The sequence below is a fragment of the Archocentrus centrarchus genome, chromosome 21 (assembly GCF_007364275.1).
Source record: "Archocentrus centrarchus isolate MPI-CPG fArcCen1 chromosome 21, fArcCen1, whole genome shotgun sequence".
NCBI classification, from domain to species: Eukaryota; Metazoa; Chordata; class Actinopteri; order Cichliformes; family Cichlidae; genus Archocentrus; species Archocentrus centrarchus.
Genome location: NC_044366.1, coordinates 7425478 through 7453200, shown reverse-complemented (window position 1 = coordinate 7453200; position 27723 = coordinate 7425478). Strand labels below are relative to the sequence as shown.

General features: G+C 38.8%; 1 protein-coding gene and 1 pseudogene across 1 annotated transcript; both read left to right on the top strand.

Moving 5' to 3' along the window:
• The first annotated feature begins 29 nt into the window (after positions 1 to 29).
• Positions 30 to 20108, top strand: LOC115800715 (protein mono-ADP-ribosyltransferase PARP14-like). Its single transcript, XM_030758213.1, has 17 exons — positions 30 to 215; positions 333 to 433; positions 607 to 637; positions 1051 to 1182; positions 1285 to 1569; positions 2103 to 2327; positions 2411 to 4650; positions 4815 to 5045; positions 5170 to 5391; positions 8934 to 9000; positions 9302 to 9451; positions 9660 to 9722; positions 10297 to 10473; positions 16604 to 16813; positions 16910 to 17394; positions 17812 to 17986; positions 18822 to 20108. Exons 1-17 carry the CDS (start codon positions 41 to 43, stop codon positions 19103 to 19105), a joined length of 5253 nt encoding a protein of 1750 aa, XP_030614073.1. The 5' UTR covers positions 30 to 40; the 3' UTR covers positions 19106 to 20108.
• On the top strand, positions 19547 to 27424 carry LOC115800621 (protein mono-ADP-ribosyltransferase PARP14-like; annotated as a pseudogene).
• The last annotated feature ends 299 nt before the right edge of the window (positions 27425 to 27723 follow it).

Below are 27723 nucleotides of genomic sequence, written 5' to 3'. Positions count from 1 at the left end.
CAGAAGAGACTCACTCAGAAAAACACCCAGCCTTTCAGGGATGGCCGACGCGTACTCTTATCCTCTGCTCGTTGAGCTCGAAGAAACCAACATACCCAGATTAAAAATTAAGTTATTAAAATACTTTCTAAGTGAAGAATCTAATGGTGGTGAATGTGAGGTTGAGTATGAAAATGGCAGCAGGACAGCAATGGTGCACTTCCGGAGAGAAAGAGGTATGTTTGGATCCATAAAGTAAGATGTACTTTATTTAGTCGGTTAAAAAATATTGAGGTTAAAAACTTTATTATCCATTAAGTTCTTTCCTGAGATTTTCTTGTACTCTTTCATAGACCAGCGAAATGTTCTGGCCAAAGATTCGCATCAAATCAGTTTGGAAAAGAGTGTTTTGAAGCTGACAGTTTGTTTACCCCCTGAAGAGAAATCATCACAGGTATAACTTGTAATCTAGTGAAATCTGCATACCAGTAAAATCTTCAAGAATAGTTTTGTGTTCCCCTCAAACAAAAATGAACCCCCTCCTCAGACTCCAAATTATGGCTATATATATATATATATATTTTTTTTTTTTTTTTAAGTGACTAAAATGTATATTTTGTTGCACAGGACTCCCCATGTGATGAAGACAACGTGAAGTGTAAGTACTGAATAAAAGTTAAATATACAATTAACATGCTCTACAAAAGTTTTCTGTTTGTTACAAATAAATGTTTAATCATGTAAGCAGTTTCGAAACATATCAATCTTATGTTACCCAGTTTATGCATGCAATGAATTTATTCATGGAATCTAAAAATACAAATGACCTCAAATGATTTTGTCCATTATTTAGTTTTCTTTTTAAAAAACTTGTGAAAAATTATTTCTATATAATATTGTTTTGTTCATGTTCACATGTTCGAGTTTAGAACATGTTGTCTTTAAAACAAAAGTGTTGCATGGCATTGCAGTTATTAGTTGTAGCTGACGCATGCTGTTGAGCTGGGTGAACAGGAAAATGTCTACAGGATTTTACATGTTTGTCAGAGTATTTTTTTTTTTCTATTACAGCTGTTAAAAAGACTATGAAGAAGAAGCATTCCTTCAAGAAGGAAATGACCAGAAGTTCTTCTTTTTATAAATGTTTGGGAATAACCTTCTTTGGCAAAGACAAGTCTTCAAGGCCACCAAAATCTAAAATCTGTAAACCCATTTTAAACTTAACATAGTTAGACATTTGAATTCATGGTGTTCTGTGTTCTAAGAAATTTGTTCATTGACTTGACATAGATGTCTCACTAACAGCAGATGTTTCTGTGACCAACAAACTGTCAAGTACCGATGAAAGCAGCACTGCAGCCAAAGTTCAAAGAGAGTCCAAAGGCAAAGAAAACGATACAGTGGGTGAAGCCCTGCGTTCCACCTCGGCTCTGTTAGGGAATATTCCTAATAACATCAACCAGGAGGTTTTGAAAATGTTGGTGGAAAACATTCTAAAGACTCATGATTCAAAATCTTCCTCCCAAAGCTTCACTTTAGAAGTCCTTCCTGACATCTCCTCTGCTGTGGTGACTTTCCAAAGTGTAAAAGGTACACATTTCAAAATGAAAAGTCCATGTTTATGATAACATGGAGTTTTATTGTCTATTCATACTGAAATTTCTCCTGCAAAACATATTCCAACAATCATTAACATAGAACATCGTGACTGATTTCAAAGTTAATGCTGGAAGATAACATGTTCATTGCATAAAAATAAGCTGACATAAATACAGTTTCTAAACTAATGGGTGGCACCAAAAAGTCTAAATGACGATAAGGGCACGCACAATCCAAAAAAGTAAAAAAAAAAAAAATCTGGGTACCAGGCTAACAAACTGGATGAGTTTTGAGTGGTCTGGTAGTTTTACCAAAAAGTAACACAGTGTCTACCTTACCCCAAGTAGTGATAGTTGACGTGTACGCTATATGCTGTACAAGACAGAATATTAAATTGCTGATTATAAATAAACTGATAACATACCCTAAAAAACTGGTCTACTCATCACTAAATCAGCAAAGATCATTAAAGGAATCCTGTGGAGTTTGTAATAAAATTCCTTTTTTTAACCACTACTACACAGAAAACACTGATTTTTTGGCAAGATGCCCCCAAAACAAGATGTTCACAAAGAAGGGATTGTCAGTCCGACCTCTCGAAGTCACCAATCAAGTTCTAGTTGATGACATTCACAACAACAGTGAAGAATACCTTCATCTTTATTTTGAAAATGAAGGCGGGGATGTGGAAGATGTCATAGTTAATGAAGTAGAACAGTCTGCCGTCATCACATTTAAAGACCATCAAGGTAATTCACATATGCTACTTTTTTAGATATTACTGTAATTGTTATATGTTAATAATGTACAATCATGTTTTTTTTATTCACAGCTTTTAAAAAGATCATGAAGAGGAAGCATTACATCAAGAAGGAAGAGATCAGAGTTTATCCTTATTATAAATCTTTGGGAAGGGCCCTCTATGGCAAAGACAAGCGTTCACTAAAATTTCCTGCTGCCATCTCTGAGCCCATCGACAGCACTGTCCTGAGATACCTGGCTAACAAAAAATCAGCAGCACAGACCATCTGTAGTGAAATGGAAAAACAATTTTGCAACATAACCCTCGGCCAAACTGACACTGTGACCTTGAGTCCTGTATCTTCTTTACTAAAGCAAAAGGATGCCAAAGTCCTCATCAAAGAATGGAGTGATACTGTGAAGTCAGCCTTTGCACAATCTGTGTCAAAGTTCAAATCCCTGAAGTTCCATCCAGATCCAGAGGCATGGGAAGAGTCTGAGAAAAAGCTCAGAGAGAAGCTACTGAATGAAGATGTGATTGTTGTACCTGATAAAGCCAGTGGTGTTTTATCAGTGTCTGGTCTTGTCAGTGACATCAACAGACTAGAGAGATCACTTTCTGAAATTATTAATGAGACTGCAAAACAGGTCCACAGGCAGAGGTCCAGTAAAACTGAACAGATCAAAGTGTCACCATCAATTTTCTACCTCCTGTGTAAAGATGGTCTTGAGGATAAGCTTCTACACATGTATCCAGAACTCAAAATTTCACCAGAGAGTCCAAATCTGAAAATAACTGGCTTAGGAGAAGAGATTACTAAAGCGAAAGAAGTTATATTTAAAGCAGTACTTGCATTAAAACGAAATAATCTGAAAATAGATAATTACGTGCTTGAACTGTTAAAACATGAGCAACAAGAGAAGCTTACAGATGCTCTCCTCACATCTCATCGGATAAATGCAGCATTCAACATCAGTGGAAACAGGGTGCAGCTAGTTGCTGTTTCTGACAGAGATCTGTCTAATGCTCAAAACCATCTGACACAGCTGTTAACATCTCAGTTCATCAGTGTTGAAGACAGTAATGTCCTGAAGAAGCCAGAGTGGCAGCAGCTGGTCAGTCAGTTAGAACAAGCTAACAGTAAACCATGCAGGACTCGAATCAACACCACTGCTCAACAAGTCGTGGTGTCTGGCTGCAAGGATAATGTCATAAATGTTGGCCATCAACTTAATGACTTCTTAACCCAGAATGCTCACATTGAAGTAACTGTTGTGGTCAAAGCTGATATTGTCATTGAATACTTGAAACATTTCAACACAAATTGGTTGGAGAAAGTGAAAGACAAGGTGAAAGTGTCTTACAGAAATGAGGCCATCTGTCTGAGTGGTTCTAGGGTGGATGTGACACGTTGCAAGACTGTGGTTGAAGGTGCAGTCTCTTCTGTAGTCTTTGACAGTCTGAATATCTACAAGTGTGGAGCAAAGAAGCTTTTCCAGGAAAATAAAACTGTGTATTTTTCTGAAATCAAACATAAAACTGGTTCCCTGATACAACTGGTTGATGAGACTGGTGGAGGAGACAGCTTGGCCTTCAAACAAGCACCAACACCTTTATGCCAATTTAAGACACCTCAAGGAGTGGAAATAGCTGTTTGCAAGGCAGATATGTGCAGTTACCCAGTGCAGGCAGTTGTCAATCCATCTAATCAAAACTTGAAACATAATGCAGGTCTTGCAGCAGCACTGTTGAAGGCTGCTGGTCCTCAATTACAGGATGAATGTGATAACATAATTAAAGCAATGGGACAACTGAAGCCAGGAGACTGTGTCATAACTGGTGCAGGAGGGCAGCTTTGTTGCCAGAAAGTCATCCATGTTGTAGGACCCAAGTTTGACAAAGATAAACCTCAAACAGCCTGGGCTCAGTTGAAAAAAGCTGTTAAAGGAAGCTTAGAACTTGCAGAAACCAGTGGGTGTGTTTCAGTAGCTCTTCCTTCCATTGGCAGCGGCCTTGGCTGCTTCCCCTTCAAGCAGTGTGAACTTGCCATTGTCAGAGCACTGAAGGAGTATTGTGATGAAAAATATGATGACATCACCTTGCAGAAGATCCATTTGGTGAACATTGATGATGTTGCTGTTCAGGACATGGTGGATGCTGTCAGACAGGAGTTTGGAAATCTTGGTGTGACTCATTCTCAACAAACTCTTCCCAAACCTCCTAAACCATCAGTTTTGCAGCCTACTGGATCTGACCTGTACTTCTATCGTATGCAAACCAAAGAGAGGCTGGACATCATTCTTATAAAGGGAAGCATAGAGGCTGCCATGGTAGTTTGGATTTTTATTATACTTCATTATGAGCAAATAATTACTTTAATATGGAAAAATTCCTACAGAGTAATTATCTTTAGAAGTAAATTATTTTATAGGATTGATTGTTACTCTTTTACTCTGGTGGGCTGCTACTATTAACTGTTTTAACACATTTTTAGACAGAGGTGTTGGTGAGTATGATATCTTCAGACCTCGACTTGAACAAAGGTGCAGTTTCAAAAGGCATCTTGCGTGCAGCTGGACCCAAACTTCAGCAGTTAATAAATGCACAGGGTGCAAATGGAAATGTTGGTGAGGTCATTGTTACCGAGGGCTGCAACCTAAACAGCAAAAAAGTATTTCATGCAATTGCACCTCACTGGGATAACGGCCACGGCACAGCAGAAAAGGTAACGTATTACATTATTTATAGTGCTGGATAAATATTCTCTACAATACAAAATTGATGACATGCATATTACTGAATTTAAATGTCATTATTATCATAAATAGTATTTATTTGTTGTCTTACAGTGTTTGAGTGGAATCTTTAAGGATTGTTTGGAGATGGCAGAAAATAATAATCTGACTTCCATATCCCTGCCAGCCATTGGCCCTGAAAACCTGGGTTTCCCAACAGATCTCATAGCCTCTTTGATGCTGGATCAAATCTTAGAGTTTAGCAAAAAGAAACACCCCAAGCACCTAAAAAGGGTTGTGATTGTACTTCACCCAGGAGATGCAGAAATTATCCAGGTAAGAAAAGCTTGTACCTTATATTCAGTTGCACAGCTGTTTGTTACAGTAGATAAAACTATATCACTTTTCTTTTTGATGTTTTGTTTCCTCTTCTTATTTTTCCGTTGTTGTTGCCTGTAACAATAATAACAAAAACACGTCTGTGCAAAAATCTCGAGCTACTCCATGTTTCTTCTTCTCTGGGCTTTCTGAAGGTTTTCCAAAGCTTTTTTTTTTTTTCAACATTGGCTTTTTCGTTGTTTTCAGTCCAGTTCTTGGGCCAGATCATTTTCAGTGGAATGCTGTCAATTAACTTCTGGGCCAAATCCTGACTGATGGCAACCCATGTTTGCATAATCAGTGCTTGGAGTTTGTGAGGTTTTGTTTTTCAGTCTGCCTCTTGAGGATTGATCACAGGTTCTTGATGTGATTAAGATCTGGGTAGCTTTCTGGGCATGAACAAACTGGGCAAGTTCTCAATGTGTTGTTCTACAAGCCACTTAGTTATCACTTTTGCCTTATGACACAATGCTCCATCATGCTAGAAAAAGTATTGTTCTTTACCAACTGTTCTAGGACAATTGAGAGAAGTTGCTCTTGGAGGATGTTTTGGTATCATTCTTTATTGTGATTAGACAAAATTTTGAGTAAGCTCACACCCTTAGATGCCTCACTGTTGGCATGATGCAGGACTGATGGTAGAGTTCCTGTAAGTCTTTACCTCACTGTGCATGCAGATGCATTCACACTGCTGCCTTTTCTGGATGAGCTCTGTACTGGTGGTGCCCCAGTCCCACAGCTGAATCAGCTTTAGGAGACAGCGTTGACAATTTCTTGGGCACCCTGAAGCCTTCTTCACAACAACTGAACTATACACATGCCTGTGATGCCCTTGGTATGCAAAGCAATGATGACTGGACATTTTTCCTTGCCATCATGAAAACCAATTCATGTATGTGTCATTCTTAAATCTTTTGACCACAACTGTAGATTCAGCAAGGTGCTAGAAAGATTCCTCAGTGATTTTAGTCCATAATAACCTGATAACATCATGCAGTTGCTACATGTCTCAGCTGCATGATGAGAATCTCTCTGTTCCATCTCAAATTATCTATTGGATTGAGATCTGGTGAGTGTGGAGACCATTTCACTGGAATAAAAGCCCTAAAATATGGTACTATTGTATATTCTGTATAATGACAAATATAGGCATTATATTCTGTCTGAGAGTCAATTTGTCACAAATACGGAAAATATTCTGAAGAATGAGCACTCAATCTTTGACAGATACATTTTGGACATTCCTCCATACACGGACAAGTTTTGACCCTGAAAAATCCCACTTACAGATATTCATTTATTAAATATCCAGGTAATATGCTAATTCGTAAATCTGCCAAAGATCTTACATAAGATCTCTTTGCATATCTCTGTAAACAGACATGACTGAACCTTGAAAACTCCCAACTTCAAATATCCATCTGTGAAATATACATGTAATATTCTAAAAATTTTATCCCTTGAAGATCTTATCTCTGAAGATCTATTTGCATATTTTAGTGGATTCAGTATCAAGATACTGTAATTTAATTATACCTTATGAAAAATAGTTTTGTCTCAAACACAGGCTACATGAATGTGAAAAGACATTAAATAATTCAAAATAAAATGAGTTCCAGCAGGAAAGAGTTTTTTCTTTTGCCCATAATTAATTTGAAATTGATTAACTGACAGTTGTTGCTCTATAGTTCATACAGTTATGATTAAGAAAAAATAAATTTTTGAATATTTAAAGATTTCATTGACTTTCATTTTCTGATAAGAAAATACCAGCAGTGCCACTGTTGGAGTACACTTTCCTCCATTTCCCTGTTTATACATCAAAGAATAGTAAGGACTACATTATATATAAGTTAGGACTATATTATTTATCTCTTATAAAGGACCTTCACTCTGGCCATCCTGTTATGTACCATCCTGCAGAAGTTGTTGAGCTACTTTCTCCTGGGACTTCTACCATATTAAGGAGAAAATAAAATCTCAGAGTCAGTCAGTTGGTTCAGGTGTAGCAGGAGGGAAAGAGACACTATTAAAGAAACCAGTCAGTGAGCAGGTTTAGTTCATATAATCTGTTATCATGGTAACTCAGTTGAAGTTAACTTTCTGGAACAAAAAAAAAGTTTCCTAATATCAGAATAAACAAACTCAATTGTCACTAAACCTGTTTTCTGGAATGGGGTGTAGGTCTTTTACTTACACATACAAATTCAGCAGTGTAAAAATTCTTCATGAAACTGTCCTGATTCTGAAGGAACTTAATTAACTAATCAAATACTGATTTTTCCCAGATACCACTGAAGAAGACTTAAAAAATATCCTAATTACCCATGATCTTCAGTCATATCCGCAGTGAAGATGTTAACCTCTCACTGCAAAGAGTCCTTCTGACCTTTGTTCACCAGGTTTCTTGGTCAGTGTGGATTCAGCTTACTGCAAAGGGACGAAGGACACAGGTCAATATTTACTATAAAACATCTTTAAATGACTGCAAATAAACATTTTTAAAAAGTTAATGGTTGGAAAACAACTCCCTAAAGAAAACTGTTACAGCAAACACATTATCCACATTCAACTCACACTCAGCAAGAATATCCATATAATTCATACCACCAGAGACACAGGCTGAGAAGGTCTAGATCTGAGTGACATCAAGCTGTGGACTGGTGGACAAAGTCGTCCTCTGGGACAGTTGTCATCTGCCTGCTGGGAAAGAGTACTTCAGAAGAAAGCAGAAGACAAGTTATATAAAGATCTACCATTAGTTGGTTCTCTACAGCCCAACTGTAATCAAATCCTACTAAACATTTCATGAATAACAAAGATTTGAGCATTGAAATCCTTCAGTAGGACAATTGAGTCACCCAATATACCACTCTTGAGCATGCCACCCAATGACTCCATAAAGGCCGGCATAAGCACAAACAACAGTGAGGACCTATTCCCCAACCAAAAGGTGCTGGAAAGCAATCATCTCATCCATGGGTAACTCAGCAGCATCCCATCACCTTAGCAGGAAGCTGAGGTGATACAAGACTGGAACAGAGTCCAGCCTCTCTCCAGGACACTGGTTCCAGAGTGAAAGCCATTTGCCTTACTTGTGGTTCCTAGGATACTTAAGAGTAGAATGGGAGGCAGAGCCTTCAGCTTTCAGGCCCCTCTTCTGTGGAACCAGCTCCCAGCTTGGATTCAGGAGGCAGACACCCTCTCTATTTTTAAGATTAGGCTTAAAACTTTCCTTTTTGATCAAGCTTATAGTTAGGGCTGGATCAGGTGACCCTGAACCATTCCTTAGTTATGCTGCAATAGCCCCAGTCTGCTGGGGGTTCCCATAATGCACTTTTTCTTTTTATTCACCTCTTTTTACTCTGTTTATGCTCCTTTCTGGAAATTGAATAACATTTCTGTGTAATTTGGTTTTAAACCCTGCATGTTGCTGCTTGGTATATTGTACTATTGTTTCTGATTGTTTCAATAGCCGAATTCTCTGATTCTCTCTGCAGGCCTTCAGTGATGCATTTAAGAAGTTTCCCAATGTCTCAGGTGGTTCAAGTTCTACAAAATGTCAAAGTACACAACACAGAAATACTGATTTATGTGAAATAGCAATGTAATGCTAGAAAGAAATCTCTTCAGGATTCCATTTACAAACATATCATTTTGGATTAAATCACTTCAGTTAGCGTTTTTACACACCCATCAAAAAATATTTTTATATTTTTGATACAGTTTGCACATTTTTAAAAAGTTAATAATAGATTTTGTACTAGTCACCTAACTGAGAAGTATACAAACTTTTTGAAGAGAAAAATGTGTTTATTTATTGCTGGCTTTAGCTTTTTATCTTATTATTATTATTTGTTCATGCCAGGGGGCTTCTTCTCCAAGTTAATTTCGACTTCAGACATGCATGAGACTAAAATGGGAAATGTGACTATACAGGTATTTGTAGGAGACATAATGAAGGAGACCACTGATATCATTGTCAACTCTTCCAATGAAAGCTTTTCTCTTATGTCAGGTAAATCATAGAAAACCTAAACTATTATTACATGTGTATTACATGTGTATTATTACATGTCATTCTGTCTTCATTACTGTAAAGTGGACATAACAATCAGAGCAATTCAGCACCTTTAAAATGTTAAATTACAGAAAATATTAATCCACCCATATTAATGACATTTGGTTATACTGTATTTATGTGTATATTTTTTCACCTCAACCAGGAGTTTCTAAAGCTATTCTAGAAGCAGCTGGCAAAACTGTTGAAGTGGAATGCCGCAATCTTGGTAAGAAACCACTTCACATTCATATATCTGTGTATGTTCTCTGCAATCCAGGCCTAAGGTAGTCTCTGGAGCTTGAAAAAAAAAATGACTGGAGTTCTTTACGTTTCTTGAAAATGTTTCACCTCTCATCTGAAAGGCTTATTTTTTCCAAAAAACTTGAAGACGTCCAGTTATTATTTTTTTAACCTCTAGAGACCACTTTACATTGATGATTTTATGACACAATAACTTATATTTAACATCAGCTACTGAGAATCTACACAGACAACATCAGCTACAGAATAATAGTTTTGTTTTTCAACTATGCAATGAAAGCTGACTTAAAAGAAAGCACTTGGAGAATGGAAAAAGTACTTACATAAATAGGTATATGAGGTATGTTGTATAAAATGTTTAGAGTGCTCATGTAGAGTAGGAAAGTGCTACTTAAGTACCAGTCCATTTACTATTTAGTATTAAGTCAAATGTTGTGGTCAGAGAAAAGAATTGTCAAGAAAGGGCGTATAGCTGAAAATAATCATGTTCATGGTCATTAAGGTTCAACGGCATTCAGATCCACTATCTCCACATTTAGGTGTCAAGTCCACCCTGGACATGAAAATGACACAACCAGGTAATCTAAAGTGTAAGAAGATCCTCCATCTGGTTGGACAGTCCGACCCAGTAAAAATCAAAGAACTTGTGAAAGCTGTACTTCAGATGTGTTTGAAAACCACCTATACTTCTATATCGTTTCCTGCCATTGGCACAGGTGAGATTTATTCATGTATTACTATGATATGGAAAGCACACAATCATCCATCCATCTTCTTCCACTTATCAAGAGAGGGCTGGAGCCTATCCCAGCTGTCACAGGGTGAAACACTGGCTTATACAGACAACTACTCACACTTATGGCCACATTAGAATTCAGTTTATTTTTAGTCATGAAGCTCCAAATCACAACAAAACAGCCATCTCAAGGCCCTATTTATTGTGAGGTAAAGTCCCTACAATGATTACCGAGATAACCCAACAATCAAAACGACGTCCTTTGAGTAAGCAGTTGGTGACAGTGGGAAGGAAAAACTCCCTTTTAGCAGGAAGAAACCTCCAGCAGAACCAGGCTCAGGGAGGGGCAGTCATCTGCCAGGACCAGTTGGGGCTGAGGGGAGACAGACAGGACAAAAGACACATTGTGGAAGAGATCAAACATAAATAATGATTAAATGCAAAGTGGGGTATGAACAAAGTAAAAAGAGGTTAATGAAAAATAAATACTCGGTGCATTTTACATTATAGTTTAGTTTTATTTCATGCAGTCACTTTTTTTCTCTAACCCAGTTAGTTTAAATTAGTTTCCAGAATGGTTTTGCTCATTTTTATTAATTTTTATTTTTTGTCTAATGCATAATTTTATCTTAATTTTCACTAGTTTTAGTTTCTCATACTTTATTTGTCAGGTGCAAGAATAACTATTGAGTAATAAGACCTCAATAAGTTATATCATTAAAAATGGTTTTCAACAACCAACTGTTACTAGCATTACATACCAAAGATACTTGCATTATATGTTAAATGTGTGTAATATTAAGGACCCACATAGGTATTAAAGGTACTGCACTGCAGTGGTTTGAATCATATTTATCTAATAGACTCCAATTTGTTCATGTAAATGGGGAGTCTTCTTCAGACACTAAGGTTAATTATGGAGTTCCACAGGGTTCTGTGCTAGGACCAATTCTATTTACATTATACATGCTTCCCTTAGGCAGTATTATTAGAAAGCATTGCATCAATTTTCATTGTTATGCAGATGATACTCAGCTTTACCTATCAATGAAACCAGATGACACACATCAATTAGTTAAACTGCAGGAATGTCTTAAAGATATTAAGGCCTGGATGACCTCTAATTTCCTGCTTCTAAATTCAGATAAAACTGAAGTTCTTGTTCTCGGCCCCACAAATCTTAGAAACATGGTGTCAAACCAGATACCTACTCTGGATGGCATTACTTTGGCCTCCAGTAACACTGTGAGAAATCTTGGAGTCATTTTTGACCAGGATATGTCCTTCAATGCATATATTAAACAAATATGTAGGACCGCTTTTTTGCATTTGCACAATATTTCTAAAATTAGAAACATCCCTTCTCGGAGTGATGCTGAAAAGCTAATCCACGCATTTATTACTTCTAGGGTGGACTACTGTAATTAGTTATTATCAGGCTGTCCGAAAAGCTCCCTGAAAAGCCTTCAGCCTGATCCAAAATGCTGCAGCTAGAGTACTGACAGGGATTAGAAAGAGACAGCAGATTTCTCCCATATTGGCTTCTCTTCATTGGCTCCCTGTTAAATCTAGAATAGAATTTAAAATCCTTCTCCTCACATACAAGGTCTTGAATAATCAGGCCCCATCTTATCTCAAAGACCTTTTAGTCCCATATCACCCCAATAGAGCACTTCACTCTCTGACTGCTGGCTTACTTGTGGTTCCTAGGATACTTAAGAGTAGAATGGGAGGCAGAGCCTTCAGCTTTCAGACCCCTCTTCTGTGGAACCAGCTCCCAGCTTGGACTCAGGAGACAGACACCCTCTCTATTTTTAAGATTAGGCTTAAAACTTTCCTTTTTGATCAAGCTTATAGTTAGGGCTGGATCAGGTGACCCTGAACCACCCCTTAGTTATGCTGCTATAGGCCTAGGCTGCTGGGGGGGGTTCCCACAATAGCCTGTTTCTTTTCATTCACCTTATTTACTTTGTTTATACTCCACTCTGTATTTAATCATTAATTGTTATTAATCTCTGTCTCTCTTCCACAGCATGTCTTTTCTCTCCCCTCAGCCCAACCGGTCACAGCAGATGACTGCCCCTCCCTGAGCCTGGTTCTGCTGGAGGTTTCTTCCTGTTAAAAGGGAGTTTTTCCTTCCCACTGTAGCCAAGTGCTGCTCATAGGCAGTCGTTTTGACTGTTGGGTTTTCTCTGTATTATTGTAGGGTCTTTACCTGCAATACAAAGCGTCTTGAGGTGACTGTTTGGTGTGATTTGGCGCTATATAACTAAAATTGAATTGAATTGAATGAACATCATCAGACATTAATTTGCAGACTGGCTCGGTGAGCAGACACGCACTGAGGTACTGGATGGCACTCCCAGCTAAAACTCTAGCAGTTTTAGCTTTTAACGAATGTGTTTTTTTTTTTGTTTTTTTTTTTCAGTTTTGTTATATCATTCATTTTTATTGCCACTGATAACCTTGCAGAGTACAAAAACTTCAGTGGGTGACAGCCAGTTATTAGGCTCAGGGGACTGTTTTTGACAGATCTGGATAACCTTTTTTTCCCCTTTATAAATGAAATTATCATTTTAAAACGTCATTTTATATTTCCTTGTGTTGTATTGCAGTTTGTTTCATGATCTGAAATATTCAAGTGTGACAAATATGCCAAAAAAACAACGCCCCCTAAAAAAAAAAAAAAAAAAAAGTAACAACTAAGAAACCAGGAACAAGGCAAATACTTTTTCACTGTCAATTCCCAATTACTTGAAGCCCAGCAGTTAAGCCTTCTTCCAGACACAATACCCAAGTGTGGACACAAGATGGCAGTAATTTAAAGCCTTGGGAAAACATGCAAGAGCTTTATGACTCAGCACTGTTGTGAACAATGAACAGAGAAGATCTGAATTCACTTTGGTGGTTTTTAATTTATTTCTGTTTTTAGATTACACTGGACAAGCACTGATTGCTTTGCTTGACCTGATGGCATGTCATTGATATACAGGACCAGTTTAAAGTTTGGACACTTTTGACTGGTCCTGTATATAAGCAGGAGAAAACATTTTGGAAAAAAAAAATTCTTCATACCCCTAGAGGCTGCCATGACTGATCCTTTAAGAAAATATTTACAATATATACAATGTTCCATCTGAACACTAAATAGAAATGTTCAATGATTAACATGAACAGTTTGTTTGAGAGCTGTAAAGCAGGTGACTAGGCTAGTCACACCTCATTTTGAGTTGCCCTCAGTCTCCAGTAGTTACCAACTGGCAACCACTTAGGCCGCAACCCAAATGGGAGACACAGAACAAGGTGAACAGTACCATCCTCATGCAGGGAGGAATGACACACAATATTCACACACAAAATAAATCATAATCTGGGTCATAACTTTTTTTCTTAGAAAAATAACACACTGAACCATCAGACTCTAGTTTGGTTTCACATGTAAAATCAAGACTTTACCAGGGTTACAGGAGACCCTTGAATTGAATGAGTTTTCATACTTAGAAATCCAGAGATAAGAACTGGCAGGACTTGAGAGGCCATCACACCAGCAAAATTCATTCAGAATTCATGGCATTGGAAACATATCCAAAAAATTGGGACAGTTCCCCTCATGGTTCTGGCACAGGAAAACCACACAGAATCATACAGAGTGTTGTGAACCTTGGCACATAGAGGGGGCACTTGCCCTTACCCTATCACAGCCTCTCCAAACTGCTACATTCAAAATAAAGAGCTGCAGCTTTTAACTAGTAAATATTTCCTGCAAGATATCCATATGCTTGGGCCAGAAGGTGGAAGAATATGCTAAAGCACATCACAGTTTTTTGGCACCAAACACCACAGCATTCACCAGCCTTTTGAAACTATCGGTGGCATGTCTTAATGGATCTTGCAGTGTGTAGCAATGAATGGCAAATCTTACACTTTGGCTGGCTTCCACACTTTTCAAATTGTTTAAATGCATGCTATTCATAAGACCCTTCCACCTTGTGAATATAAGAGGGTGACACCATAGTCACCACAGGAAAACATGGGTTAGAGGTCATGGTTGGAACTTTTCTCAACATATTTTTTTAGCATGATGACCTGAGAAACATAAGATTTTTTCCTTCAAGTAGTATAGTCTACTTTAGGGATTCTGTCCTCAGGCTCTTCAGGATAACAGAACCAATGCTTGTAACCAACCACAGGTAACAAAACTATAATACAAGTCTAAAAATTACAGATTAGTTTTCATATTTTTTTTTATTAGACCTTTCCTTAATTTCAGATGCAATGGAGAGGAAACTGCATGCCAGATAAAAACTTAAATAGTCTAACATGCTGTACGTGGGGCTTATAATGAACAACCAAAAGTCTGAAAGTGAAATTCAATATGTTTGAATGCATTTTATCAAACCAAAGGCCGAAAAGAACTTGATCAATCACTTTTGGCTTTAACAAGCGGGTGGCAGCACAAATTATGTTTACCAGATACTGATGACCAGCCTTGGTTTTTAGCAGACACATTCAGCTATAACAAAGGGCACACCTCTTAGTGGGACTTCATGAAGTCTCTATGTATTACCAAACACCAACCACCATTTGGTAGTACATCAGCAGGAACTGGTATACTTTTATGTCAGAACTTCATTAAATATATATCTGAACTGTTTACTGAATTACCAAGTTTAAGAACCTTGAATCTATGAATCTTCAGCCAGATCATTACCAAGTGTGGTCAACATCAGCAACAGGCATGTCCACCCACACACCTACTGCACTGTACCAGACATTATAGGGGAGAAAAACTTGAGCCAATGATGCAGGACACAGAAAGGTCCCACACCAACAACTCTGATCCACAGTATGACTGTGTGGAGAAAGGTGCACCATCATGTCATGTCACAAAGTGCTTTAAAATTGGATCTTTTAAAATTATATGATAGGAATGCTGTCCAAATTGGATATGAGTAGAGTCTCATTGATTTAGTCTACAATTGTAGTGGTGGGGTATTCCTGCTATGCTTTCTCAGGACCAGGAAAGCTTCAATTAGAAGTCCTGGTTTATGACAACAAACAAACACTTGCCTTTCCACCAGCTTCTCAGTCAAAAGTTTCTTCAGCTCTTCTTTGTTGGCACTTACAGTTGCTTGGACGTTAGAGAAGAAAACTGCCAGGGGCTTGATGTGGCAGGTTGTGTCCCTTGGCCGGGTGGTGACCTCCTCTACATTGTTTGGGGTCTGGGACCCTGGGGCCTGGGGTCATCTGTTTCCTGGTTGTGTTCCTCAGGGTGGTCTGTGCCGTCCTGGGTGCAGAGCTGTGGACAGCCTGGGTCTTTCTTTACCTACCTCTGGCTTCTGGGGGACGTTGTTGTGGCTTTCCACCCACATTATTAAGTACATTTTGTGACAGAGACATATACTCATGCAAACAAACACACACGTAGCCATGTTTTTTCACATGTATGTATTTTTTGCAGGTACTGTTTGGTTTTATTTGTGTGATTTTTCTTCTTTTTTTTCCAGGTGCAGCAGTTAGTGAACCATTGTGTTTCTGTACTTGTTCTTATTTTTTTCTTCATATCGCCCCCGCCCTTTTTTTTCATTTCTTGCTTTTTCCCCACCTGTCAACACTGGCATTTCCACAATACATGTACACTTGTGTAAACAATAACACAAATGGTTAGATAAAAGAAAAAAACACTAATGTTTTGGCATAATAGTGCATCACAATTCTGATTGCACAAAAGCAAAAACAAGATAAGTCTTGAACTTTTAATACAGTGGATTGTGGATCATTCAGTAAACTGAAAGAAATTCCATCAAATAAACTACAATAAACAATTTTTTAACTGAAGCAATTTTCAGTTGTTTTATGGATGTTTTTTCAGAATTTTTTAAACACACACTAAATTTTATTATTCCATTAAAACAAGCAAACAAAACAATGAGCTGGCAGAAAATTACCAGTGCATTTTACATATATTTATTTATTTTTCCAGTGTATGTTTTCATAAGCTACCTGCAAAAACACATATTTGGCATGTGCTCTTAACAAATCAGTTGTGGAGTTACTTGGACAATGCCAACTTTCTTTAAATTATAATAATACTAATAACATTTTTTAAGGTCAAGGTAATGTAAAAGCGAGACTGGTGGCAGATGCCATGTTGGATGCAGTGATTGATGTGTTGAGCCAAAACACCTTCAGTCCCCTGACCAAAATCCGCATAGTTATTTTCCAAAAAGCTATGCTAAAAGACTTCCACAGCAGTATGCAACAGAGGGAAGCAGCTGATCCTAAGGATAAAGGACAGGGGACCTGGGGAGGCATGAAAGGTAAATATGTAGAAATTAATTTTGGTTTCATTTTTCCACAGTCTCCAATCAGTTTTAACTCTTAAATTCTAATGTTTTTGAAATGTGTTCTTTCAGCACTCTTTGGTCTTGGAAAGCAAGATAAAGATTTTGACATCAAAAGTCTCAAAGTGGATCCCACTTGCTTCCATATTTGTGGTGACACACAGGCTAATGTAGATTTAGCCAAGAAACTGTTACATGACAAGGCATCCCAAGAACGCCAGACCACCAAAATAGAAGACAACGCCATCCGTATGTTCTCTAAAGCAGATCACCTGAAGATTTTTGACATGCAGAAGACCATGGGCATAAGCATAAAGATAGAATGCAGTACACCCAAACCCACAATCACCATTGAAGGACTCAGCACTGATGTGCTTAATGCTAAAGCTGAGATCATTAAGATGATAAGCAGGAATAGAGATGCGGATATTCCTGAACACTGGGAACCCGTGCCAGCTAACGCCACATGTCAGGTTTTTACAGTACAGGCCAAGACATCAGAATATGCTGAAATCCGGAAGCTGTTCCAGGCCTCGAGCAATCATACTGTTACAAAGGTATTATTGACATTTGGTCTTTTATCTTAGCAGTCAGATCACTAGAGTAGAAAGTTTTTGGTGACATGGATCATCAATAGTTGGTATTGACTAATTATTTCCAGATATGTTCATGATTTAAATCAAATTTAAAAAAAAAATATTTTGCATAGAAAATATTTTTAAGGCAGGTAATGGCCCACAACAGAATACACAGAAACATATTTGAAATTAATTAAAAAATGCATTTTCCTCCAGCTGTTCCAGGCCTCGAGCAATCATACTGTTGTGAAGGTAGCATTAAGCATTCTCTTGTCGTAGTCATTACCTTGCCTTAGTTAAGGTCAGATTTACAATTTTAAGCATTTTTTTTAAGTTTCTTTCACAGAAAAATAATTAAGTGAAACCCATATTAGAATGCAATTTATTTCTTTTCAGATTGAGAGGATCCAGAATCCTGTATTGTGGAAGAGTCTGCAGCTCAAGAAACATAAGATGGAGGTGAAAAATGGTCATAAGATGAATGAAAGACGTCTTTTCCATGGCACCTGTGAAACAACTGTGCCACACATTAATGACCATGGTTTCAACAGGAGCTACGCTGGAAAGAATGGTGAGATCTTTGTGGACTAAGTTTCTTATTATTATTTTGTATTTGGCAGAGAGCTGATACTAGAGATATGGCAGTAGCATATGGGGTGGGGAATACTGCTTTAAATTTGGTCCTAACAGAGAGTTGCAGGCCATAAACACTCTTTTAAACTAAGCTTTAGCATTTGAATAGCTGGGTGGCATGTGAGTGTGCTCCTAGCGCTGGTCTCAGAAGGCAGGACCAATAAAGGAAAAACACAGAGAAGGTTCATGAATGTAGTGACTGAGGACGTGGAGGGCTGGTGTGGGGAATCCCATAGGAATAAAGCAAAAGAAGAAGAAAAAGATTAGATTACCGTATTTTTCGGACTATAAGGCGCACTTAAAACATTTTCTCAAAAATCGGCAGTGCAGGAATGCGGTGCACCTTAATACGGTAGGACAAAATACGTTAGAACAATTAGAAAATTATACAACAACGAAGACTCAGCACTCAAGATGTAGATTAAACCAAATAGAATGGGATAGCATTTTTATCCCAAAGCTCCAGTAATTGGTCTCCTCAGTTCCCATTCCCGTTGGCCCTGTCTCAGTTTCTTTCTTCTTCTGATTTTAAACATTTTAAATTTTTTTCCATATTCTACTGTGATTAGAATATGGGATTATGACATTTGTAAATCAGTATATTCTGTTTTAGTTACATTTTACACATTGTTTGGGTTTTAGTATTTGATTTCACAGCATTGACTGGTGAAATTAGTAATATCAGTATCTGCTAGTGTTCCTGCTACTACTAATAATAATAGAAAATATGTCAGATCTTTTTCATTGACTTTCTGCTATTCTTCCATTTTCAGCTGCATTATACGGCGATGGGACATACTTTGCAGTCAATGCTAGTTATTCTGCCAGTGACACCTACTCCAAGCCCAATCAGAAAGGAGAAAAGTTTATGTACGTCTGCCAAGTTCTGACTGGTGACTTCACTCTTGGAAAAAAAGGCATGGTTGCACCACCGGTGAAAAACACCAGCTCCACTGACCGGTACGACAGTGTTGTGGACAACATGGCCAATCCAGACATGTTTGTTATCTTCCACGATGACCATGCCTATCCTGAATATTTGATTACATTCAAATGATGCAGCCAATCAGCAAGATTAGAAATCAAAACTTGACCTACATCATTAAAGTGAACCTATTATGCTAATTTTCAGCTCCATACTTTTATTCTTGGACTCTACTAAAGTAGCTGTATATGATTCACAGTTCAAAATAACCTTTATTTACTGTCCTTGGTGGATCCCTTTGAATCATCCTCTCACCAAAATAAAACAAGCTTTTTAGCTCCCTTCCTTTTTATCCAACTTCATTCAAACTAGCTGATCTGGCTTTTAAATTTTTAAACCTTTAACCTTTTGTGCCCGAAGTCAGAAAATCAGGGATTACTTGATGCTTAATATGAGCATCTATCATTATAACAATATATGACACAAAATAATATAAAAGCATAACAGGTTCACTTTGACCTTTTGCTATTTGTTAACACACATTTTAACACACATACCTGGTATAAACTTGCAATGACTACAGTATGATGTAACTGTTGTTTCTTGGATTACAGTCATCACAAGGGTCAGTTATTGTAAGATGCATTATGTGCCTTGAAAATTATTATACTGTAAACTTACGGTTATGTAAGCAGTAATCACTCAACTGAAGAAAAAGTGTTCAAAAACCTAATTTGTTAAGCTCTTTGTATGCTTATACACTGGTTTTTATAAGTACCTTCTCTGTTCATGATGATAAAAGTGTGTCTGTTAATGTGTAGCTCCGATTAGATAAGAATCACTTCTAGATTTGAAAGAAAAACTCAAATTTGCTGCTGTTTAAGTAAACAGGCTCACATAAATAATCAAGCAAAACAAATGTGTTGAATGTTTAGTATATAATCAATTTAAAATGGCTTACTTAAACTTCACTTAGTCTCTAGTTTGTGACTGTTAGAGAAGCAGTTTTGGTAAGATTTGACCTTAAATTTGGATTTTTAAAAAAATTATCATTCTTGTCCAAACAGCATCTGTTCAATGTTTTTAGTCATTTCATTGAATAATCATAAATATATTTTAATGAAATACATGTAGAAAGAGGTAACGAATAAAACAAAACATATGCAATACAATGAAATCCAAGACTCGCTTATTAAATTAACTAAGATATATTAAAGCATGAGTTATGTGAAGAAAAGTTGAATACTTTGCCTTGTTTTTGTTGTTGTTTTTTTTTTGTTTTTTGTTTTTTTTTTAAATCTACCTGTTTGGCAACTTAAGCAAGCAAAATCATAGTCTGCATGCTGTGTTGAGCCAGACACCTTCTCTTTGCCAAGAGGATCTTTAAAAGGCACCTTTTGTTTTTATTTTATTTTTATATACTCTTTATTTGTTCATTTTATTTACTGATATTGGTATGATGCAGTTTCGATATTTTGCCTTGTTAATGTGTGTGTGTGTGTGTGTGTGTGCGTGTGTGTGCGTGCGTGCGTGCTTGCGTGCGTGTGTGCATGCGTCTGTAAAGCATAAGTGTGGATATTAACACAGAGGCCAATTTTGATTTAGTTTTACCCAGTCAAGAATAATACATTTCTCTTTTTGAAGCAACTTTCAAAGTTTAAATTGATTAGAGGAGACAGGCAGTTAGTGGACAGGGCCTTAAGCCATCAGCAGGGCTGGTAACTACTCCTCTGTGCAAGGAGGAGTGGGATGAGCACTCACAGAGCCCTACAACATCCAGCAAGTCACCGGTATGAATGTGTCAGAAACAGACAGACTCTTAAAATCCTTCTTTTTTTTCCTCAACTTTTCTTCTCTCCAGACAGCATCTCTGGAAAATTTTGAAAGACACCCCCCGTAACTTCTGAACAATCCTGCTTTTAGCTGCACCCTGTTTTGAGCCAAGCCTTCAAGGTCAAACTCCACACCAATGCTGTAAATAAAATCAGCATTTGATTTTATTTACAGGGTGAATCTCATACACCACAGGGGCCCTGCCACCATGTAGTTGTTTAACCACCTCAGTGACCCCCCCTCAACCCCAGACTCTGCTTCCACTACAGAAGTAGGAATAAGGAGGTCCAGTTTTTATGATCAATATAATTTTGGTTTTGTTTTATTGTGGCGAAATATTTTAAGGGGCCACCAAAATATAAAATCTGTAAATTAATTTTAAACTTAACATAGTTAGACATTTGAATTCATGGTGTTCTATGTTCTAAGAAATCTGTTCATGGACTTGACATAGATGTCTCACTAACAGCAGATGTTGCTGTGACCAACAAACTGTCAAGTACCGATGAAAGCAGCGCCAAAGTTCAAAGAGAGTCAGAAGGCAAAGAAGATGATGCAGCTGATGAAGACCTGTGTTCCACCTCGGCTCTTTTAGGGAATATTCCCAATAACATCAACCAGGAGGTTTTGGAAATGTTGGTGGAAAACATTGTAAAGACTCATGATTCAACATCTTCCTCCCAAAGCTTCACTTTAGAAGTCCTTCCTGACATCTCCTCTTCTGTGGTGACTTTCCAAAGTGTAAAAGGTACACATTTCAAAATGAAAAGTCCATGTTTATGATAACGTGGACTTTTATTGTCTATTCATACTGAAATTTCTCCTGCAAAACATATTCCAACAATCGTTAACATAAAGCAACGTAACTGATATGCAAATTTAAAAGTTAATACTAGAAGATGACATGTTCATTGTATAAAAATAAGCTGACATAAATACAGTTTCTAAACTAATGGGTGGCACCAAAAAGTCTAAATGGAGATAAGGCCATGCACAGTCCAAAAAATGTAAAAAACTAGGTACCAGGCTAAAAACTATGTAAAAAGAAAGCTCCTGAATGAGTTTTGAGTGGTCTGGTAGTTTTACCAAACAGTAACACAGTTTCTACCTTACCACAAGTAGTGATAGTAGACGTGTGCGCTATGTGCTGTACAAGACAGAATATTAAATTGCTGATTATAAATACACTGATATCCTAAAAAAACTAGCCTACTCATCACTAAATCAGCAAAGATCATTTAAGGAATCCTGTGGAGTTTGTAATAAAATTCCTTTTTTTAACCACTACTACACAGAAAACACTGACTTTTTGGCAAGATGCCCCCAAAACAAGATGTTCACAAAGAAGGGATTGTCAGTCCAACCTCTCGAAGTCACCAATCAAGTTCTAGTTTATGACGTTTACAACAACAGTGAAGAATACCTTCATCTTTATTTTGAAAATGAAGGCGGGGATGTGGAAGATGTCATAGTTAATGAAGTAGAACAGTCTGCTGTCATCACATTTAAGGACCATCAAGGTAATTCACATATACTACCTTTTAGATATTACTGTGACTGTTAAAAGGTAATAATGTACAGTCATTTTTTTTTAATTCACAGCTTTTAAAAAGATCATGAAGAAGAAGCATTACATCAAGAAGGAAGAGATCAAAGTTTATCCTTTTTATAAATCTTTGGGAAGGGCCCTCTATGGCAAAGACAAGCCTTCACTAAAGCTTCTTAATACCATCTCTGAGCCCATCAACAGCGCTGTCCTGAGATACCTGGCTAACAATAAATCAGCAGAAGAGACCATCTGTAGTGAAATGGAAAAGCACTTTTGCAACATAACCCTCGGCCAAACTGACACTGTGACCTTGAGTCCTGTATCTTCTTTACTAAAGCAAAAGGATGCCAAAGTCCTCATCAGAGAATGGAGTGATACTGTGAAGTCAGCCTTTGCATAATCTGTGTCAAAGTCCAAATCCCTGAAGTTCCATCCAGATCCAGAGGCATGGGAAGAGTCTGAGAAAAAGCTCAGAGAGACACTGCTGAATGAAGATGTGATTGTTGTACCTGATAAAGCCAGTGGTGTTTTATCAGTGTCTGGTCTTGTTAGTGACATCAACAAACTAGAGAAATCACTTTCTGAAATTATTAATAAGCTTGTGAAAAAGGTCCATAAGGAGACATTGAGTAGAACTGAGGAGATCAAAGTGTCACCATCAATTTTTCATCTCCTATGTCAAGATGGTCTTGAGGACAAGCTTCTACTTGTGTATCCAGAGCTCAAAATGTCACCAGAGAGTCCTAATCTGAAAATAACTGGCTTAGGGGATGAGATTGTTGCAGCAAGCAAAGTTATATTTGATGCAGTACTTGCATTAAAACGACAGAATCTAGAAACAGATGATTATGTGCTTGAATTATTGAAGCATGAGCAACAAGAGAAGCTTATAGATGCTCTCCTCACATCTCATCAAATAAATGCAGCATTCGACATCAGTGGAAACAGGGTGCAGCTAGTTGCTGTTTCTGACAGAGATCTGTCTAATGCTCAAGACCATCTGACACAGTTGCTAACATCTCAGTTCATCAGTGTTGAAGACAGTAATGTCCTGAAGAAGCCAGAGTGGCAGCAGCTGGTCAGTCAGTTAGAACAAGCTAACAGTAAGCCATGCAGGACTCAAATCAACACCACTGCTCAACAAGTTGTGGTGTCTGGCTGCAAGGATAATGTCATAAATGTTGGCCGTCAAGTTGGTGCCTTCTTAACACAGAATACTCACATTGAAGAAACTGTCGTGGTCAAGGGTGGCACCACAACGGAACGCCTGGCTCAACTGGTTGATATGACTGATAGTGTACCAAAAACTTTATACCAACTTAAGACACCTGAAGGAGTGGAAATAGCTGTTTGCAAGGCAGATATGTGCAGTTACTCAGTGCAGGCAGTTGTCAGTCCATCTAGTCAGAACTTGAAACATAATGCAGGTCTTGCGGCATCACTTTTGAAGGCTGCTGGTCCTCAGTTACAGGATGAATGTGACAAAATAATTAAAACAATGGGACAACTGAAGCCAGGAGACTGTGTCATAACTGGTGCAGGAGGGCAGCTTTGTTGCCAGAAAGTCATCCATGCTGTTGGACCCAAGTTTGAAAAAAAAAACAACCTCAAAAAGCTCCAGCTCAGTTGAGAAAAGCTGTTAAAGGAAGTTTAGAACTCTCAGAAATGCATGGGTGTGTCTCAGTAGCTCTTCCTTCCATTGGCAGAGAGCTAGCCTTTCCCCCACAAGCAGTGTGAACTCATCATTGTCAGAGCAGTGAAAGAGCATTGTGAAGAGACATATGACATGACCTTGCAGAAGATCCATTTGGTGAACACTGATGACATTGCTGTTCAGGATATGGTGGCTGCTGTCAGACAGGAGTTTGGAAATTATGGTGTCACTCATTCTCAACAAACTCCTCCTCCCAAAGCTCCAAAGCCATCAGTTTCACAACCTACTGGATCTGACCTGCACTTGTATCACGAGAAGACCAAAGAGGGCCTGAATATCATTCTTACAAAAGGAAACATAGAAGCTGCCACGGTAATTTGGATTTTTACTATTACACTTAATTACTTAAAGAGGGAAGAAGTCCAACACAGGAACCAAAGACTACAGGAGTTTGTAGTATTAACTACTAACATGTAGCTGTCAAGTTTTTTGATTGTTGAATGAATTTAATGAGTTGAGACCTTTTTTAAATGAACTCTTATAACACTGATGAAATGATGAACACACAACTCATAACAGTCTGTTAACACATTTTTAGACGGAGGTGGTAGTGAATACTATATCTTCAGACCTTCACCTGAACAGAGGTGCAGTTTCAAATGCCATCTTGCATGCAGCTGGACCCAAACTTCAGCAGTTAGTAGATGCACAGGGTGCTAGTGGAAATGTTGGTGAGGTCATTGTTACTGATGGCTGCCAGCTAACCAGCAAAAAAGTCTTTCACGTAGTTACACCTCACTGGGATAATGGCCAAGGCACAGCTGAAAGGTTAAAGTACTACATTATATACTCACAATATGAGGTTAATATTTAGGTGCCTCTTCAATCTAAATTTGATAATAAATGTCATTATTTTAATTAAATATTTCCCTGTTTGATGGTCAGTGATGGCCATCAAACAGGGAAATGGGAACTTGACCATCACTGGGGGTGAGGTCACTGAGGTAGTTAAACAACTCCTTGGTGGCAGAGCCCCTGGGGTGGACGAGATTCGCCCTGAGTTCCTAAAGGCTCTGGATGTTGTAGGGCTGTCTTGGTTGACACGCCTCTGCAACATCGCGTGGAGATCTGGGGCAGTGCCATTGGATTGGCAGACCGGGGTTGTGGTCCCCATCTTTAAGAAGGGAGACCGGAGGGTGTGCTCCAACTTTCGGGGGATCACACTCCTCAGCCTCCCCGGTAAGGTCTATGCCAGGGTGCTGGAAAGGAGGGTGCGTCCGTTAGTCGAACCTCGGATTCAGGAGGAACAATGCGGTTTTCGTCCTGGTCGTGGAACGCTGGACCAGCTCTTTATCCTCTCAAGGATATTCGAGTGTGCGTGGGAGTTTGCCCAACCAGTCTACATGTGCTTTGTGGACTTGGAGAAGGCATTCGACCGTGTCCCTCGGGGTATCCTTTGGGAGGTTCTGCGGGAGTATGGGGTGTCTGGCCCATTGTTGCGGGCCATTCAGTCCTTGTACACCCACAGTGAGAGCTTGGTCCGTATAGCCGGTAATAAGTCGGATTCGTTTCCTGTGGGTGTTGGACTCCGTCAGGGCTGCCCTTTGTCACCGATTCTGTTCATAATTTTTATGGACAGAATTTCTAGGCGTAGCCAGGTGGCGGAAGGCTTCTTCCTTGGTGGCCTCAGAGTCTCATCTCTGCTTTTTGCAGATGATGCGGTTCTGTTGGCTTCATCGGGGGGGGGGGCCTCCAGCTCGCAGTGGAACGGTTCGCAGCCGAGTGTGAAGCGGCTGGCATGAGAATCAGCACCTCTAAGTCTGAGGCCATGGTCCTCAGCCGGAAAAGGGTGGAGTGCCATCTCCAGCTCAGGAACGAGTTCTTGCCTCAAGTGGAGGAGTTCAAGTATTTCGGGGTCTTGTTCACGAGTGATGGGAGAAGGGAACGGGAGATCGACAGGTGGATCGGGGCTGCTTCTGCAGTGATGCGGACGCTGCACCGGTCCGTCGTGGTGAAGAGGGAGCTTAGCGTAAAAGCGAAGCTCTCGATTTACCGGTCGATCTACGTTCCTACCCTCACTTATGGTCACGAGCTTTGGGTAGTGACAGAAAGAATAAGATCGCGAATACAAGCGGCAGAAATGAGTTTCCTTCGAAGGGTGGCTGGCCTCTCCCTTAGAGATAAGGTGAGGAGTGCGGCCATCCAGGAGGGGCTCAGAGTAGAGCCGCTGCTCCTCCACATCGAAAGGAGCCAGTTGAGGTGGCTCGGGCATCTGATTAGGATGCCTCCTGGCCGCCTCCTGGGTGAGGTGTTCCAGGCATGTCCCACCGGGAAGAGGCCCCGTGGTAGACCCAGGACACGCTGGAGAGATTATGTATCTCGGCTGGCCTGGGAACGCCTTGGGGTCCCTCCGGATGAGCTGGAGGAGGTGGCTGGGGAGAGGGAAGCCTGGGCTTCTCTGCTTAGGCTTCTGCCCCCGCGACCCGGCCCCGGATAAGCGGAAGAAAATGGATGGATGGATGGATTTCCCTGTTTTAAATTATTATTACTTTTTCTTTGTTTTTCAGACTTTGAGGGAAATCTTTAAGGATTGCTTAGACATGGCACAGCATAAAAATCTAACTTCCATATCTTTGCCAGCAATTGGCACTGGAAACCTGGGTTTCCCAAAAGATCTCGTAGCCTCTTTGATATTGGATAAAATCTCAGAGTTTAGCCAAAAGAAAAACCCCAAACACCTGAAGAAGGTTGTGATTGTACTTTACCCAGGAGATAAGCAAACTATCCAGGTAAGAGAAAAAAAAGCTTTGAAGCAACACATTCTCAGTGCTAATCAGCAATTTCACAGGGAAGCATTTTCTAAACAATTATACTGTATCTTCCAACATCAGCAATATTTGTAAAGATGCAGTGTCAAGGGCATGCTATGCGTTGGATATAAAAAATAGATATGCCATCTTGGTATCCACCATAGTCTTTTTTAGATATTTGTAAATGAGGGTGGTGTGCAAAGTTAGCAGCTAATACTAGAAAGCCTTGCATGTTGCATCCATATACTCTACGGATTTATGAGAGATTTTTATAGTGTTAATTAGTGCTAAGAAACATAAACTAGATACTAGAAAAAATACTAGAATTTAACTCATCAAAACTCCTTGGACAGGCTGTTAGTGTGGTTTACCAGTCTGACTCCAATTAGCAGAGACGCACATGATCATTTCTTCTATAAAACTGTTCATTGTTAAAATAGGGTATTTACTCACTTTTGGAGCTGGCCTCTAGTGACCATTCAACTTGTTACATTGTGTTATTTAACTTAAGTTTTGGTGTAATTGTGAATGTTTCGGTAAGACCACTCGCGTTCTGTCTGCAGGCTTTCAGTGATGAATTTCAGAAGAAATTTCCCCGTGCCTAAAGTGATTCAACGAGTTCTTCACAATGTAAAGGCAAATAACACTGTTTGATGTGCAGTTACAATGTAATGTTGCAAATCAATAAGCAGCAAACACACAATAGTGCAGCAAAGAATGGGTGTATTTTTACTCCAAAGAGACTTAGGATTATTCTGTAATACAGCTCATTTGTTGTCTAAGAGCTGTAACAAACAATATTTGTACATTTGTAGTAACTGTTAAAATATACTGTATTTTTGTCCATATGCTAATTGACAATTATCCTTTTGACTGGCTATACCATCACGTCCCCTCTGCAGGA